The 16,169-nt window shown below is 53.6% G+C and overlaps 1 protein-coding gene across 1 annotated transcript; it reads right to left on the reverse strand.

Annotated features, from left to right (window-relative positions):
• Positions 1 to 376: 376 nt before the first annotated feature.
• TNFRSF13C (TNF receptor superfamily member 13C) lies at positions 377 to 15,781 on the reverse strand. Its single transcript, XM_074901385.1, has 4 exons — positions 15,722 to 15,781; positions 3,004 to 3,192; positions 2,302 to 2,538; positions 377 to 696 (listed from the first exon to the last, which is right to left on the reverse strand). Exons 2-4 carry the CDS (start codon positions 3,140 to 3,142, stop codon positions 377 to 379), a joined length of 696 nt encoding a protein of 231 aa, XP_074757486.1. The 5' UTR covers positions 3,143 to 3,192; positions 15,722 to 15,781.
• Positions 15,782 to 16,169: the final 388 nt, after the last annotated feature.

Raw genomic sequence — 16,169 nt, forward strand, 5'->3', positions numbered from 1 at the left:
TCATGTTCCCAGGAATTGCCCATCCAGCAGCAGACCCATCCTGGCACAATGGCAGCCTCACAAATGGCACAGCAGCTCCCACCACACAGTCTGTCCTCACCAGCTGTGTCTTCTCTGCCTCCTCCCAACAGTACGGCCATGGCAGCTGTTGGCAGTTCAGTGTAACTCAGCATGATCCGCTTCAGCTTCCTCCAGCACTTATAGGAGTAACTTAGGACTTAGCACAAACAGGAAAGTGGAAAAGGGCAGTCATCTTAGAAGGCAAAACCCAGTCCTCAGACAGGTCCCATCCGTGCAAGGCTTTGCCCATGCCAAGGATGGGCTCTGGGCACCCACAGGGAGCAGCTGGAGCACTCCAGCCCCATTTCCCCTGCCCTCAGGCTGTCTCCTCTCCAGCGCATTTCTGCGTGGTTTTGGTGGTGACCAGGGCTGTGGCCCCCAGCTCGGTGGCGGGCAGCGGGAGACCATGGTTGCACTCATGCTGGGGGTACACAGTGGAGAGCAGGATGATGTCGTCTTCGGCATCACCCTGGCAGCACGTCCTCCGCTTTGCCCCGGGTTTCCCAGGTGGCTCCAGCATCTTCAGGCTTCCGTTGAGATGTAGGCACGGAGTTGGGGCCAGGGCAGCATCTCCCTCTGGCACAGCAGGGTCCTGGCAGCCCAGGCTGGGCAGGGGGCTTGTGGCATCCGTGTTTGCTGGGAAGGGGTGACAGAAGGGGGTTACATGGCTCACAAAGTGGGGCCAGGTGGGCCACAGGGAGAGGGTCCCATCCCTGGGCACACACAAAGAGGAAGATGGAGCTGGAGCAGGAGGAGCCAGCAAGGTCCTCACCACAGCTCTCCTGCTGCAGAACTCTTCCTCCTTGCAACTGATGGGTTTTTTCCCCTCTAAAAATCAATAGGGAAAGGCAGAAACTTGCACTTGCACTTCAAGCCCTCTCGCTAAACCCTGCTGGCAGCAGAGCAGCCCGGCCCTTGGCAGCTCGCCCTCCCTGACCGCCTCCCACTTAAAAATAGACTTGTTTACATGCTTCAAACACAGGCGCGTGCCACTGGCCCCAAGCCTCCTGCAACTTTCCATGCATCCAGTGCTGCAGTGGTGGGCTTGCTGGGGTGCAACCTGGGGGGACAGGGCAGACAGAGACCAGGGCATGTGGCAGGGGAGTAGCCAAGGAGTGCTTCTGATGCTCCCCATCACGGCCGGACCTCTCTTGACACTGGATTTCTCTCTCCTCTTTCATTTTTGGTATTTTTCCCAGTGTGTGTCACGGGTTGTCTCAGCTGCACTTGGTTTAGCGTAAAGGCCCCAGGTAATGTCCCCCTTGGTCTGAGTCATCCAGCTGGCACCACCAGCAGTGTGCAGGCAAGCCAGGGTGTGAGGACCGGCTGCCTCCAGCCCCGCCACCTCCTGAGGGCACCCACCTAGGTGGTAGGTTGGTGGTGGGGCAGTGGCTGGTGTCAGCATCCCCCAGGGCAGCCCTTCATGGGTGTCCTCTGCCCAGGGATGAGGAGGGTGAAGCGAGGCAAGACCATTTCCAAGAAGAGTGGCCAGGACTGAGTCAGCACTGGGGTGGAGGTCCCCACGGGAGGAAACAGTCACCCGGTCCCTGGTTGATGCCCCAGCAAGATGGGCCATCATGGGGCATCATGACCTCATCCTCCTGGAAATATCCCACAAGAAAAGGCTTATACCCATCCCTTGCCCCCAGCCGGTTTTTTTGATGCCTTTGGGGATGACCCTGTGTGGTGCTCCTGGGGCTGGCCCTGACACCGCTGGGGTTTTTGGGGCACATGTTGGAGGGTGCTGGGTATCCCAAGTGGGAAAGGTAAGCTGGGTGGTCAACATGGGACCCCCATTTGCATGCTGCAGGGAGAAGCTCCCTCTGGAACCATTCCCAGATGTCCACAGTTGCCCCTGCAGCCCCCACTCCATCCATGGCCCTCCAGCCCCAGAGGGAGTCTCCTCACCAGTGCTCTGTATGTGTTCCCGATGGAGAAGGGACAGTGCCAGCAGGTGCTTTAAGCAAACGAAGGAAAAGGGACACCGACCAAAGGGAGGAATGGTTCAGCAGGGTCATGCTGGCAGTCAGGTACAGGCATGGGTTCCCAGGGGACATGGGACACTGTCACTCAGGGGGTGGCTCAGCTTCCTCAAAATGCTCCAGGGTGCCCATGTTGCCCGTGTGGAGGTGGAGGACCTGGCCTTGACAGCAATGTGCCTCAGGGAAGCTGGTGGCAAGTGATCCCATCTGCCCTGGGGTCCTCAGGGTGCTGTGACACAGAGAGCAAAAGGTCCCCTACCTTCAGCCTCCTTGTCCACTGCCTTCCTCTTCTTCCTCCTCTTCCCCACTTTGCAGGCCAGGAAGCCCAAGAAGGCAGCCAGAGACAGGATGAGCCCCACCACTGCAGGGACCCCAAAGATCAGGAGGGTGCTGGGCAGGTCCACTGAGGTGAGGGTGGGTGCCGGGGTAGAGGTGGGCACCACGCGGGCGGGCTCTGCTGTGGGGTGAGATGCCGGCAGTGTCAGGAGGGGGAGAGCTGAGGCAAGGAAAGGAGGGCAGCAGCATTACCCACCCGTCTGGCTGGTCTCAGGGTTCCAGTGGTGGGGAAAGAGAGTGGGTCTTCACTGCTACCCACTCACCACCCAAAACGAACTGTCCCCCTGCCTGATGGGACCCTTGTTCCACCCGCTGCTGTTCCTGGCTGGTGGGAGACGAGGGTGTCCTGCTCTTCCCATGGTCACCCCTTGGGCAGGCTGTGACCCCTATGCCAGGCTGTATCATCTCTCTTTGCTCCGCACCGTGTTCCCCTCACTGGAACTGGCTGCTCTCTTCCTCTCTCCTGCTCCAGGTGAAGGCAGCACTCCATCCTATAGCCACCTCCATCGCCATCCACAGGAGAAGGTCCCCTCCACCTGCCCACCCCCAGGGTGCCCCCAACCCCCCTGGCCCACCACCACCCAGCCCTGGGGAGTATGGTCCCTGGCCACCCGCATCCCCTTACTTGTGTTGTCCTTGAACAAGTCAGAGCACTTGACGCAGGACTTGGTCAGGAGGTCGAAGCACTGGGGGGAGAGGCAGGAGGAGGCAGCGACGGCTTTTCCTGATGAGGACATGGTGGAATGGGAGCCCAGCTCCCGCATGGCGCGGTGATGAAGGGGCCACCCGAGTACGAAATCGCAGTGCCCCGGGGCTGTGGCAGAGGGAGATACAGTCTGTCAAGCTGCGTAGTCTCCCTTGGGGCTCGCAATCGCTGTGCTTGCCCCGGGGCGGATCTTCACCGGGGAGGAGGAGAGCAAGCATCCAAGCCCTACCCCTGCCTGCCCATGCAATACGCTCTCAAACTACCCCTCTCCTCAGAACAACCGCTTGTGAAATCCTCACAGCCCCTGGCATGCCCCAGCCATGCAATAACCCATGCCCAGTAGCACAGCGCCCCAGCCTGACAGTGTCACCTCCTCAGCCCTCACCCATCCCCAGCTCACCCGTATGTCGCCCCCAGCCCAGGCATGTCCCGCAGCCTGCACCCTCCTTCACTGGCCAGCAAAAAGCCCCCTCGGCATCCTTCAGTGCCTACAGGATGCTTTCCTGTGCCCAGATCTTTACAAGACCCCGTCCCAGGGGCACAGATCCAGCTTGGACGGAAAATGCAGAAAAGGACTGAAGAAGGTAAGAGTCTAAGGGCACCAAGGTTTCCCCTTTCAAAAGCTCCACTGCCCCCAGGACATGGCCTGTTAGCGATTGCTGTGCAGACAGGCCACCTGATGTGTATTCTCCATCCGTACTAATGATAGTGCTCTCCATCACCTTTCTCTTTCCATCCTCTCCATCCCAGACCTAGACCTGTGGCACAGACCCTCCCATCTCCTTGGCACCATGTCTCATTCTCCAGGGTTCAGATCTGGCTCTGCTCAGTAACTGCCCAGGGCATGGGCAAAGCAGGTCACACCAAGTAAATCTGGTCCCTGTACCCTTGGAAGGGTCTAAACAAACTCTCAGTGGTCTTAGGTGTTCCAGATCAGGAGAAATGTCCTGCCACTGGTACCTACACATCAAAGCTTGATGCTTGAGATCTGAAGTGAATAAGTGATGGATTTCAGTGTTGTAGGTTGCTCTTCTCCATCCTTACAAAACAAAAGTCACATTCCCTTTTTTCTTCAGCCCATAGGAAAGAAAGGGACCAGACACAGCTACTATCTTGCTCTCAGGTGAAGGAAGCAGCACAGGAGACCTGCCCTGGCCAGGAGAGCCCTAATGGGGCTTCACTGCTGCAGTCCCATCCTTGCAGCAGCTATGGCGTCTGAGGTCTTTCTAGTGAGGTCTTTGAGACTCAATGTCCTGGACCAAAGCTGGGAGGGGAGGGGAGGAGGAGGAGGAGGAAAGCTAAAGGATGCTCTGGCTCGAGATGACAGAGTAACAGGCATCCCCACTGGCCAACCGAGCTCTCCTGAGACAGAGGACTTGGTCCCTGGCTGTGCCTTCCCCTCTCCAATGGCCTTTGGGCAATCTGAGCCCACAGCCTCCACACCCCACCTGCTGAAGCCCTGGGTCGGACGCAAGCAGCAGCTCTCCACGCTGGGTTGCAGCCCAAGCACAGCTCTCCAGTACCCCATGCTCCACAGGGCAGGAGCTGCTCTACGGCAGGGCTCTCCCAGCACCCCAGCCACATCTCAGAGGGGGGCTGCACCAAGGCACACCGAATCACCCCCAGCACACCTCAGCCCTCCCTGCTGGGTGCCGCAGGGCTCTGAGCGAGTGAAAGTCCTGACCAAAACCGATTGCTGCCCACCAGTTCCACGCCTGCTGCAATTTCACTTCCCTTTACAGCCGGCGTGCCCAGCCACTCGCTCCCTCACCCCTTGCACATGTGCACATGCACTTGGCTACCAGGGCGTGCCCTGCCTGTCTGTGTTGTGCCAGCGGGGTTGGCCATGCCAAGCCCAGGGGGCTGTGGGATCCTCCAAGGAGCTGCGAGAGCCCGGCCTCCATTCCTGTGCCTGTGACTCAGTTATTCCCCCTCTCTCTTAGTCAAAGTAAAACTCTCCAAGCAAGTGGGGGCATGCCAAGCACTTCCCTCTCTCGGCCTGGCCCCGAGCTCTGAAGCCATGAGCGGCACAGCCAGCTCAGCACCCTCTGCCTCGATGCTTGCACTGAACAGGCTGCACTCACCCCTGCACAGGTACCTGCTGGGGGAGGACATCTCTCCATATCCCACCTCACTCAGCTCCCTGCCTCTCATGTGCCTCGGGTGAGGAGCAGGGCCGTGGTGCAGGCACAGGAGCAGGAGGGGTGTGCATTCAGCACCAGAGTGAACCAGGACCATCTCCAGTGGGTCCGAAAGCCACAGCAGGGAGGGCTGAGGGGTCAGAAATAAAGGTCAGGCTCACTCCAGGCCATATCTGAGCTCCACAGCAGAGAACCCTGAGGAGGAGAGGGCACCCAGAGTACTCGCTGTCCCTGGCAGGCAGCTTGCCGAACTGCAAGGGTAGGGACTAGAAAACATCTTGCCCGGTGGGCTGGAGCTGTGCACAGAGGCAGGGGACCCTCACAAAACAGCCAGTGCCCTATCAGGATACCTGCCCCTGCAACACCTCCCTGGCTTTGCTGCTCCTCTTGCCCCAGGGTGTTTCCACCTGCTGGTCTCCTTTTCCCAAAGGAGGATGCTTCTCCATCATTCCCTTTTCACCCTCCCCCCTGAAATCCCCCCACTGTGCTTCCCCCACATCAGTCATCTCTCAGTGACCCCCAGTCCCTATTCCTATGGGTCCTGCTGTAGCACTGTTACCTTGACCCTCTCCCTCCCCTCTCTGCCTGGTTTATTGCAGGGTCGGGGGAAATGGGTCCTGGCATCTGCTGTACCACACTTACAGATTAACTCTGTGACCCCTCCAGTCAAATATATGCACTGGGGAAAGCCCAAACAAGTACCTACATGTTGCTTTCGACACAGAAGGCAAATGTTTACAATAGAGCTCTATAGCTGATGGCTCTCATTTCAGTACATGGACTGAAAACCTGAAGCTGCGAATGCATGGCAGGGAGCCCAGGGACAGCAGCCACGATGTCCTCCTGCAAATTAAGTGCTCCCGGGTCCTGTTACATGGATGTTGCAGCCTCATTGCTGCAATTAATCTTACCCTGTTTCCTCCCACTTTCTAAGCCTTCTTTATCCCCCTCTATAGCTCTTTCATGCTCCCTTCCCGGCCCATCTGCTTCCTCCTGGGCCAAGAAAATGATGTTTGAAATCATATATGATAACGCTTACTCACAGAGAAAATCACCGCTGACTTCCCCAGTGGCAGTTGCACATGTGCCTGCTCAGCAGTGTGGCCCAGGCTGCCTAGCCAGATCTGAGCATCATCTATTCCCCTCTTCATCTCCATTTTTGCCTCCCCTGCTCTTCGTAATGGCTGTTGATTGGTTTTGGAGCAGCAAAAATTATAACTTGGTGAGTGGTTTGAACTGTTTGCATCTAAGAGCTGAATACCCTTGATAATAGCACAAATGCATAATTAAAGAGCAGAAAAAATGACCCAGTGGACAAGGAAATGTGCTTTTCTTATCTCCTCTGCAGAGAAACAAAAGCCTCAGGAGCCTGGGACTCCGGCTAACCAAGTACTTTTATTAAACAAATAAACCAGCAAAGATATCAAACAAGCTATTTTAAAATTATGTCTTAATCCTGGAGTTGGAGAGCTTGATTTCCAGTGCTGTTTGCTCCAAGACCACACTGGGAGGGCTGGCTTTGGCTGAGGATGGCTGCTAGGATCTCCATGGTGGATGGGGCAGTGCTGGTGTCCCAGGAGTGTGGAGGGATGGCAGTGTCCTGTGAGCACTTGTGCATACATGAGTGGCTGGACTCGTGTGAGCAGTTCCTCTGGTGTCAGATGTGGGTGAAGTGACTCACACACACTTGCAGAACCACCCCTAGCAGAAAATATCCACCGAAAGTTCACCTTGTGCTCATGTGCACCGGAAACCCAAAGGCTTGTCAATCAGAGAAGCCACGAGGTGTTTATTGAGCAGACACAGTTACCTCAGGACAAACCGCTGACCCGATGCACCCAGTGCCCCAGGAATGCCTCAGCACAGCCTGATGTCTGCCCAATGGTGCCACTGGAAGGCTCTGGCTGGAGACAACCCCCAAAGCACATTCAGCACCTCACCCCCACGGCCCTTCCCAACACTCCTGCGCTGGCTGGTGGGGAGCATCGCCTTCAGAAAGATCGCACTATGGCTCTTAGGAGATGGTTCTTCAGGGCTCCAGCAAAAGCCTTCTCCTCAGGATCCACTGGGATGCCCCAGCATGACTCAGTCTCACTTTGCTCTGCCTTCTCAAAGTCAGCTGAGTTTAGGAACTGGGAAGACTTTAGAAATAATGTGTGAAACTGAAAGCTTCAAGAGATTCACCATCACCCTAAAACCCAGACCCCTCCATGGGTGCTCTGCTTCTCACCAAGGGTTTTTGTGGTACTACTCAGCCATCTGTATGGGGAGTTTGGCATAGGATATCACCCCAGTAGCACCAGCTCTGCTGAACATTGTTTGCCTCCTCCCTCCTTGTTTACATGTCTTGGGAGCTGTGCTTGTCCATAATGCTAAGCAAAAATGAGGAGTTGTCCTTGGCTCCTTCTGCAAGGGAACTTCAAGCCCTCCAGGAGTGATGCTGAGCACCCAAATAAGGCTTCTGTAGTGAGCTGTCCTTTGAAGACCCCTCCAGATTTAAAGAGCAGTGATCAGCACTGCCTGGGCTCAGGCTTCCTCTGGCCATTCCCCCTCCCTGCTCCAGAGAGCCCAAGAGGGAAGCAGCAGCATGGAGGACATGGGGGAAATCCCCACCCCAGATCCAGCCCTAGGGGAGCTGAGCCCTTGACCTCCCCTGGCAGGAGCAGGTGGATGGGGAGGAAGCAAGAGGCGTTTCCAGCCAGTGTGTTGGCTGCTCTTGCCAATCTGCAGAGCATGGTGGGACTCTCTTAGCAAGGCTTGGGTCCCCAGATACTGCCTGGGCTTTCACAAGCCCCGCCATGTCACGAGTGAAATCTCATTAGCTGAGCCCAGCTCTTCGGCCTGGACAGACCTGCAAACAGTGAGGGAAGTTCCCAGCCCCCTCTGCCTGCAGCAGGGATGCTGCCCCAATCACCATCCTGAGGATGGGTGGGAGCTTGCCCCCTTGGATGACTGTGCGGGAGGACAAATGCCCCCCCAGGTTCACCTGCGGCTGGTTATAGGGAGTGTTCATGTGCCCTGGCAGGGCCAGGCAGCACCTCCAGCACCAAAACAGAAACCAATAGCTGAGGACAATGTGCTGCCACACTACAAACCTCCAAGCAGGTGGGTTCAGCTGGTTCAGGCGTGCATACGCCAGGGCAGAAACCTCCCTGGCATGCCAGGCTGAGCACAGAATCCTCCCTGACACTTGCAGTGAGGAGCCCCACTGTTGCCCTTTCGAAGCATGGAGATCTCCAGCAGACAACTCTGGAGCCAAAATCAAAGCCTGCCGAAGACAAGGGGCTGTCTCCCATTGAGCGCGCCCCCCCCCCTTGCATCTTGCTCCAGCAGCAGGGGACAGGAAACCACTTAGGTCAGCCTGGAAGTCAAAACTAAACTAAGCAGCCCCAACTGCATTTTGCATAGTGCATCATCATAATGAACAGCTCACAGGAGAGCTGCAGCTCCAGGTCACACATAGGAATAGTTTGGTGAATACATTTGAACAAGAAGGCAACATGAGAAAATAGGAAGGTGCTCACGACTCCAACATAGAAGAAATTATGTTTATCTGAGGCACTTGTTTGTTGCAATTTACTGTCTGCCATACAACCAACCCCCTTCCCCATACACAAATAACACCACACTGCCCCCCATGACTGCAGCCCTGCCCCAGCAGGGCCGCTCCACAGCCGAACTCCTCAACCTTGGCCATACAAGCCCTTCTAATAGAGATGCTGAAAACCAGCAGCATGCCTGGATAACCTAAAAACCAGATCAAATGGGGGACAGAATGCAGACACACCCCCACACCCCCCCCCAACAACCAACAAAACTCCTGTGACACCTGCAGACTTTGACAGCCTAAGCAGGAGTAAGGGTACAGGAACCTGTGTGGTTTCCAGTCCTAACCACTGCTCCAGAAATGGCTCCCTGAGCTGGCTTTTGTCGTTGATTTGTTTTCCTTGCCAATAGGGAGGATGCTGCCCTGGAGCCCCCCACCACCCCAGGTACAGACAGGGGCAGTAGGTGCAAGGCCAGCCCCCCTCACCCTCACTGCTGGGGAGCTCCAACTTTTCTGTTTGTCATCATCAGACAACGCCCCACAAGGGAGCCAAGGGAGTACAGGGATTTTGACTGTAGGCTGCTTGGCCTATCAGATGTCAAGCTCAGGCTGGTTTCAGCCTCACAGGATTGAGAGGGACTACAGCGCTGCAGGAGGAATGAGTGGCACGTGTTTGGACATGAGCAAAACCCCAGTCTAGGATGAGATGCAAAGAAGCACGTTTCTGCTGAACCAAAGTGAGCCCCACGGCTGGTCAGCTCCCTCCGGCAAGAAAGCTTGTCACCGCTGTTCTGTCGACTGCAAGGCTCAGCTGACAGCCTCCGTTCTCCAGCTCCAGCTGAAGCACTGGGCTGTGCTTCATTAGCCTGCAGTGGCATCGCTGCACTTGCCAGTACCTCCACACCATTCTTTGGCTTCTCATGAACCCTTAGGTACCAGCCTGGTGTCAGAAGGCCAGAGTGAGTTCATTTGCACAGGCTTGAATGCAGAATAATATTATGAATTTCAGTGGCTGTGTTAAGGATGCGATATAGAGATATAGGAGAGAGCTCAGAGGCAGATTTGGCCCGTGGCCCTTCTCTCCTGGCTGGCATCTAGGCATGATGCCTTGGCTGTCCTGCCAAAGCCCAGAGAAACAACACAAGTGATGCATTGCTTGGGGAAGGAGAGGAAGGGGAGGATGATGGGCTGCTGCAGACGCAGAGCAAGCAAAGTGGAGAGGGACTGCCAGAAGCTCTGTGCCATACTCATCACCCCCCACTGCAGCCTCTGAGGGACATGTGGGCGAAGCCCATCAATTCCCTTTCAAAGGGACAGTCCTCCCCACAGCTCACAGGGGCTCCCTCTCTAACAGCCCCACCAACCTCTGAGCCTTTGGGGCATCAAAGGCTCTGGCTGGAAGAAGGATGAGTTGCACCAGCTCAGGCTGTCACAAGAAGGCAGATGCTGTGGGTGGTGAACAATACTGCCCAGGCAGAGGGACATAATCCCGCCTCCAAGATGTCTTTTCCCGTTTCCCATCTCAGTGAGACCACCCATAGCAGAGATCCTGCTCTCTGCCACTGGCCACCGGGAAGGGTGCCCATCCACCCCCAAGAAATATCTGCTGGTCAGCACAGCTCCCTGGCTCACACTTGCCTTGTGAGCCACTGCAGAGGGCCGGACCACCAGAGGATGCAGGGCAGCTTCTGAGGGATCATGTGGAACACAGCATCTCCCATCACCCACCCTAAAAACGCACATTAGAGGCTGAGGGCAGATACAGCTTTATACCCCCTAATAATCTTGTCTCCAAGCTAGATAACTAGGACTATATATCCCTGGTGATAATCACAGCCACCATGCCTGCAAGCTCTCCCCCGGACCATTCATTTGGTTTGATGCTGCTTTAAAGAGACATCTAATGAGGATAATCTGATTCAAATCCCCTCTGCTTTTGGCCAGCAGAGCAATTCAGTTCCCCTCAAACTCCTCCTTCCTCCATGACTGTCTTTATTTCCCCTTCTCATATGAATCACTCTGGGGTTTCCTTTGCTTTTTGCATTACTATTTTGATTCTTTGATATGGCCACTGCAATCAAGATTTACTCCCTTTAGAACCTAATTAGCATGAAATCAGATTCGCTTTTTACTCATAGCCTTATAATAGGATGCTGGCCTATGCTTCAGCTCTCACTTTGGGTTCAGGGAACATTGCAGCCTGCTTAAAAAATTCCCTCCTTACCTGATTCTATCAGAACCACTTACAGGAGAGCCACACACATTTCAAGCTTGGCAAGAGTCAAGCTTTGGGAAAGGGGGAAGGTCTCAATCACACTCAGCTTTCAGTGCAGAGCAGATGGTGAACATACTGACTATATAATTTATAGGACACCATCACTACATATTAGTCCCATGCAGTGGCTGAGCTCAGCCAAACCATGGCTCATGCACACACAGAGGGAACTTGTGTGAGTGATGCTCCACATGCAACCTGGGCAAGAAGGAAGAGCCAGGTTTTGGAGAAAGCACACACTTCACATTTCATCTTCTTCATAACACAGAGCAGAGGATGCAGAGCAGCAGCCCTCACCCTGGAGGGGTTTTCTCTTCCTCACGGGCTGGGCAAACACTTCTCAGCCCACAAACTTGTGTTCAAACTAGGTCAGTATTATGCAACATCTGTGTGCAAGCAACTCCCTTTCCCTTCCCCAGGAGCAGCTCATGCAGCAGCACAATGGATGCCAGGGCAGCCCAAGGCCAGGTGTTGGGGTTTGTTTGCACTTTTTCAAGGCCGCCACACTGGCACAGCCTGCTGTGCAGCTTGCTGGGGGTCATGAAGCCTGAGGAGGACATGCACCATCACCACAGCTCTATTTCCTCAGTGCCTAAGCCTCTCTGCCCCTGCCTTTCAGCGAGACACACGCCCACTGAATGGAGCAAAAGGACAGAAAAGATCAAAAGGGAACACCAGGAAGTAAAAACACTCCCTGCAGAGCAAGGTAAAGGCAGCTCCAGCCTCATCTCTAAATTAGCAGAGCTTTCAGCCCTCTGCATGGCTAAAAAGGAGGAAGCCCTGAAGACAAGTATGCAAGACTGAGCCTTTTACAGGTGCTCTGTGTGCAGGCACAGAGTGACACTGCGCTACCCCAGGGCTTCCCCAGCTCCAGTGCCTTTGATCCTCTGCTGCTCGGTATAACAGCACAAGGCACTGAGTCACCCCTCAGTTCCATGAGGGAATGAGGATTAATTACTTGATGCTGGCACATTCCTTTGAAGAGAGGTGTTCCACTGCAGTATGAGCCACAGGTTGTTAGGTACCAAGCTGACTCAAACACAGCCCTGGCTTCACATCTGTCATTTCTGGAAAAGCAAGAAAAGGAAACATAGCAGTGGGGGGAAAAAAATGAACGTTCACACTGGGTCGATGTCAATGTTGCCATCAAACCTAGAAGAACAGCCAGCACAGAAGTTCAGGAGAGCTTTGAGCTGACCAGAGTAGACAGCAATAGTGCCTCAAGGACTGACAACCTTCAGCAAACACCCACAGTACTTTGCCAACCTAAGCACTGCAACGACATAGCCAGCAGGACAGGAGTAAGGCAGGCCTAGCCACAGCATGGCACCATCACCCCATCCCCACAGGGTGGGCACACAGTGGGACCAGAGAACTTCCATGGGAAGACAGGGAAAAAAATACTCCATGCTGCCAGAAAACAGCAGAAGCCTCCTTAGCATGTTTAGCACTAGCTGGACTTTTTAGGTCTTTCCAAGCGCTCACCAGCATGCCTCCATCTCGTTCCTGCATGCAGACTGCTCTAGGTGCTTCAGCTGGCCCTGGAACAGCTTGTTGTAGTGCAGAGAGTGTGGCAGGATCCAGAGGACAGAGCAGCCCCTGCACACCAGGGGCAGATTTCCTAAGGGGAGGTGGCTTCTCTGTTTTTGTCCTCACCCCACCTCTGTTCTCCTTCCCTTGACGCGCAGAGCCCCCAGGGCTCTCGTGCCCAGCCCGCAGCTGCACCTGGGCCGGCAGCGGGGAGGCAGCCTGTGTGTATGTAAAACACAGGCTCCCTTTCACACACCGCTGACTTCCCTCGGCAAAGGAGGCGATGGGGCGGGGGGACAGGCACAGCACCTTTCCTGGCTACTCACAGAACGCCCCAGCACACAGTGAGCTCGAGGTGGATGAGGGATGTCAGCATCGCAGCACATGTCAGCTCCTGCAGATTGAGCCCATGGCAAGGGAAACGTGGCCCAGCACGGGCTAGGAGCCCCGCTACTCAGCTGCCAAGGAGCCTGAGCAAGTCACTTCATTACCGAGTCCCTTGCACCCAACCTCTCTCATGCTCTGGTTCTTCATAGCCAAGACAGCCCCTCCTGCACAGAACCGACCCGAGGGGATGCCATCCCACCTAGCATTGCCACACCGTATTAATATTTAACAGTGAGGAAGAGATCCAGAGACTTTGATTTCTCCCACGGGCCAATTCAAGGATAATTAAACTGCGTGGGGAATTTCAGCGTTTCAGAGGGTGGTTTGTTCCAGTTCACAACAAAACCCAACCATGCCACAGTGCCTTGTGAGAAGGATTGCAGCCCAGTTTCAGGCAGTGTCCCTGCCTGCAGCAGAGTCAGGCAGGTAAGCAGCACAAAACACAGCTGATCTCAGGAGGTCCCCAGCAGGCAGGTCCCAACCAAACCCTCTTCCCCCAGAACTCAGGTAAAGATCAAACTCTGCTAATCAGGAAAAAATTGTTTCTTCAGAATATTTCCACCTAATTCCAGATTTGTGACCACAAAACAATGTCAATTCACCCTCATCACACCCCTCCAGAGGAGGCAGTTCCCACTGTAGAGGCAGAGCAAGCAAGGCACCGTGAATTTTAACACACATGCCCAGGGTCATACAAGAAATCAGCCACAGAGGGGTAATGAGCCCAGCATTTCTGGCTCCCAGCTCTGGGCTGTGCCAGCTATTGCTTTCTCTTGCATATAAATCACTTTTCCCCACCAGTGAAGGACAGCTGGTCACTGAATGGAAAGTGGCAGTTGTTCAGCAGCACACAGCAACACTGCACACCAGCTTAGGGTGGGAAATGGAGAATGCTCAGCATGCAGAGGAGACTGCCAAAGGATCTGGGCCAGCTGAATGGAGACAGAGCAGCTGGAATCTGGCCAGAGCAAAGCCCAGTGCTCCTGCAAAATCAAAACAAGTTAAAAACCCCACAGGAAAAAGCATCTCCTTTGCTTTTGCCAGCAGAACAGGTACCTCGGGCACAGCTCTGCAGGTCATTTCCAGGTAGCAGAGCAGGAGTCCCTTCTTGTTCATTGCCACTGCAGACAGTGGCCATGATGAGAGCCACCAAGCAGCTCTTACATGACCACTGCTGCTGAGCACCACTACTGACCCAACCCAGCCAGCCCCTTTGCCCTACAGGCCTTGGCAAGCAGAGACATCCAGATTTAATCAGTCCCCAAAGCAAATATTAGAGGTGGCCTTGAATCTAAACCTCTGCCACCACGGTCAAGGTTTGGAGGGACAGATAAATCCCCAGGGCTAGATTTATCTCTGTTCTTTGTTCCAGGACAGAAAGATCTTTTACTATAGGCATCATATCAGTACACAGATTTTCTCTTGTTATTGTAGACCGAGCATATCATGTCTTATCATGCTCAAATGTTGGTCCAATTTAACTGCTGGTGTGGCAAAGCCAGCAAAAAAATCCCTTCCCTTGGAAAACCTGGGCTAGCAGAGATCTCTAATCCCCCCAGGTAATGCCAACCAAACTCATTTGTGCTGAAATCTCTCACAGAGCACTCCCATGAGCAGCTTGGCTAGCAGGCTGAGGGTACAAAATGTTCAAGTGACTGGACTTAAGGCAAAACCCTGTTGGTCAGCCTGCCATAGCAGAAGATACCTTATTACAGCCTCATTCAGTTCTGCCCCAAAAAAAGCCTCGCATGAGCAAAGCTTAAACCAGTGAAATTGGTGCAAGGCTTTCTATACAAATAAACCGCTTTTACACTAATTTTACTGACATGGCTGACAAAAACACATCCACCAACTGAAACAGTCAAACCAGCAATACTCACAGGTACTTTTGCCACAGAGAGGGTTTTTGTTTTTTTTTTTTTTTTTAAATCTTCACAGGGATAGGGGGAACTGAGGCAACAGTGAGAGGAAGAGAAAGCAAGTAGCTCCAAAATATTTCTGTTAGTTTAGATTTCAGCTAGCTTGGCAGGCTCTTTCACGATGTTTAAACACAACAGAACCTGAGTCACTAGCCTTAATTCAGCTTCAGGCCTTCCATGCCTCTGATCCCAATCCAAGTACTACTTTCACAAGACCGTTATCAAACATTACTCCATCCAGATGAAAGATACCCTCAATTGCCTTGTCTTCTCTGGTAGGGGCAGTGTTATGGACTGTCTAAACGAATAGCTGTCAGGTCCTAGAGATATTTACATAGTTGAAGCTGTAGCTTTAGATGTGTCCCAACTACTTCCAGTTGTAAAACATGATGGACCTGAGACACAGTGTCATATTCTTAGATATGCTCCACTTCCCCTGCCAGTTCTAGTAAAGACTTTTTCCTAAGAGTAAGAAAAATATTTGCCCCAAGGTGAAGTGAGATGCTGCTCTTAAGGAACTAGATTTTATTTTGTACCAGCTGGGATTCAGCCACCTGTAGGAAGTACAAACAGCATCTTTCCTCTTTGAAAGTAGTAGAAGGAAAGAAATACTGAAACATAGCAGTGGAAAAAAAAAACCACTATGTTTGAAGGTGCAGGAATGGACCATAGCACCTGTGGGTTGCTACAAAGCATTCTGGGCGAACCAAAGCAAGTTTCATTTTCACCAGATAAGAAAGCACAGTAAAATTACTTGAGGCCAAAGGGATTTTACCCAAGTTCAATAGTAATTAGATGCAACCAGCGAGCAACCTAGGTGATGGAAGAGTTTCCTTACCTTTCAGCAGTTGTGCAGGACACGAAAGACTGGTTCATTTCATGCTGTAGCTTTCCTTCCCTCCCCCCCGACTGCACCTGCACTTCAAGAGCAAATCGAAACCAGTCTATTCTAAACCATGGTCTCATTTATTTTGAGGGACCCAAAGCGAGAGCGAGGCTGAGACAGCATAACCAACAGAGAAACTTGTTTCTCAGCATGATTGCCCCTCTCTGGTGGTAAAGACCTGGGTAGTACCTTCACGATCACAAAGTTAGCTGAAAGTAGGGCAAGCCCATTAAGCTTCCAATCCTTACACAGCCACAAGAGTTTGCACATGTCTTTCTCCTTTGAGTTTTAGCCAGAGTCCAGCCCTTTTGAGCACCATAACACAGCTGAATGGTTTAGCTCCTTTTGTTCCAGCTGACAAACAACCTATCCCTCCCCCACCAGCAACAATACAACTGAA

Source organism: Athene noctua, chromosome 3 (assembly GCF_965140245.1).
Source record: "Athene noctua chromosome 3, bAthNoc1.hap1.1, whole genome shotgun sequence".
In the NCBI taxonomy this organism is placed as follows: Eukaryota; Metazoa; Chordata; class Aves; order Strigiformes; family Strigidae; genus Athene; species Athene noctua.

Bases quoted from the DNA above. Each gene is read 5' to 3' on its own strand.
- TNFRSF13C (XM_074901385.1), bottom strand. From the start codon at position 3,142: ATGCGGGAGCTGGGCTCCCATTCCACCATGTCCTCATCAGGAAAAGCC. The intron at 2,539-3,003 runs GTAAGGGGATGC...TCCTTGCCTCAG, and splicing joins CTTGTTCAAGGACAACACAA to CTCTCCCCCTCCTGACACTG. The intron at 697-2,301 runs GTAGGGGACCTT...ACCCCTTCCCAG, and splicing joins AGTGGACAAGGAGGCTGAAG to CAAACACGGATGCCACAAGC.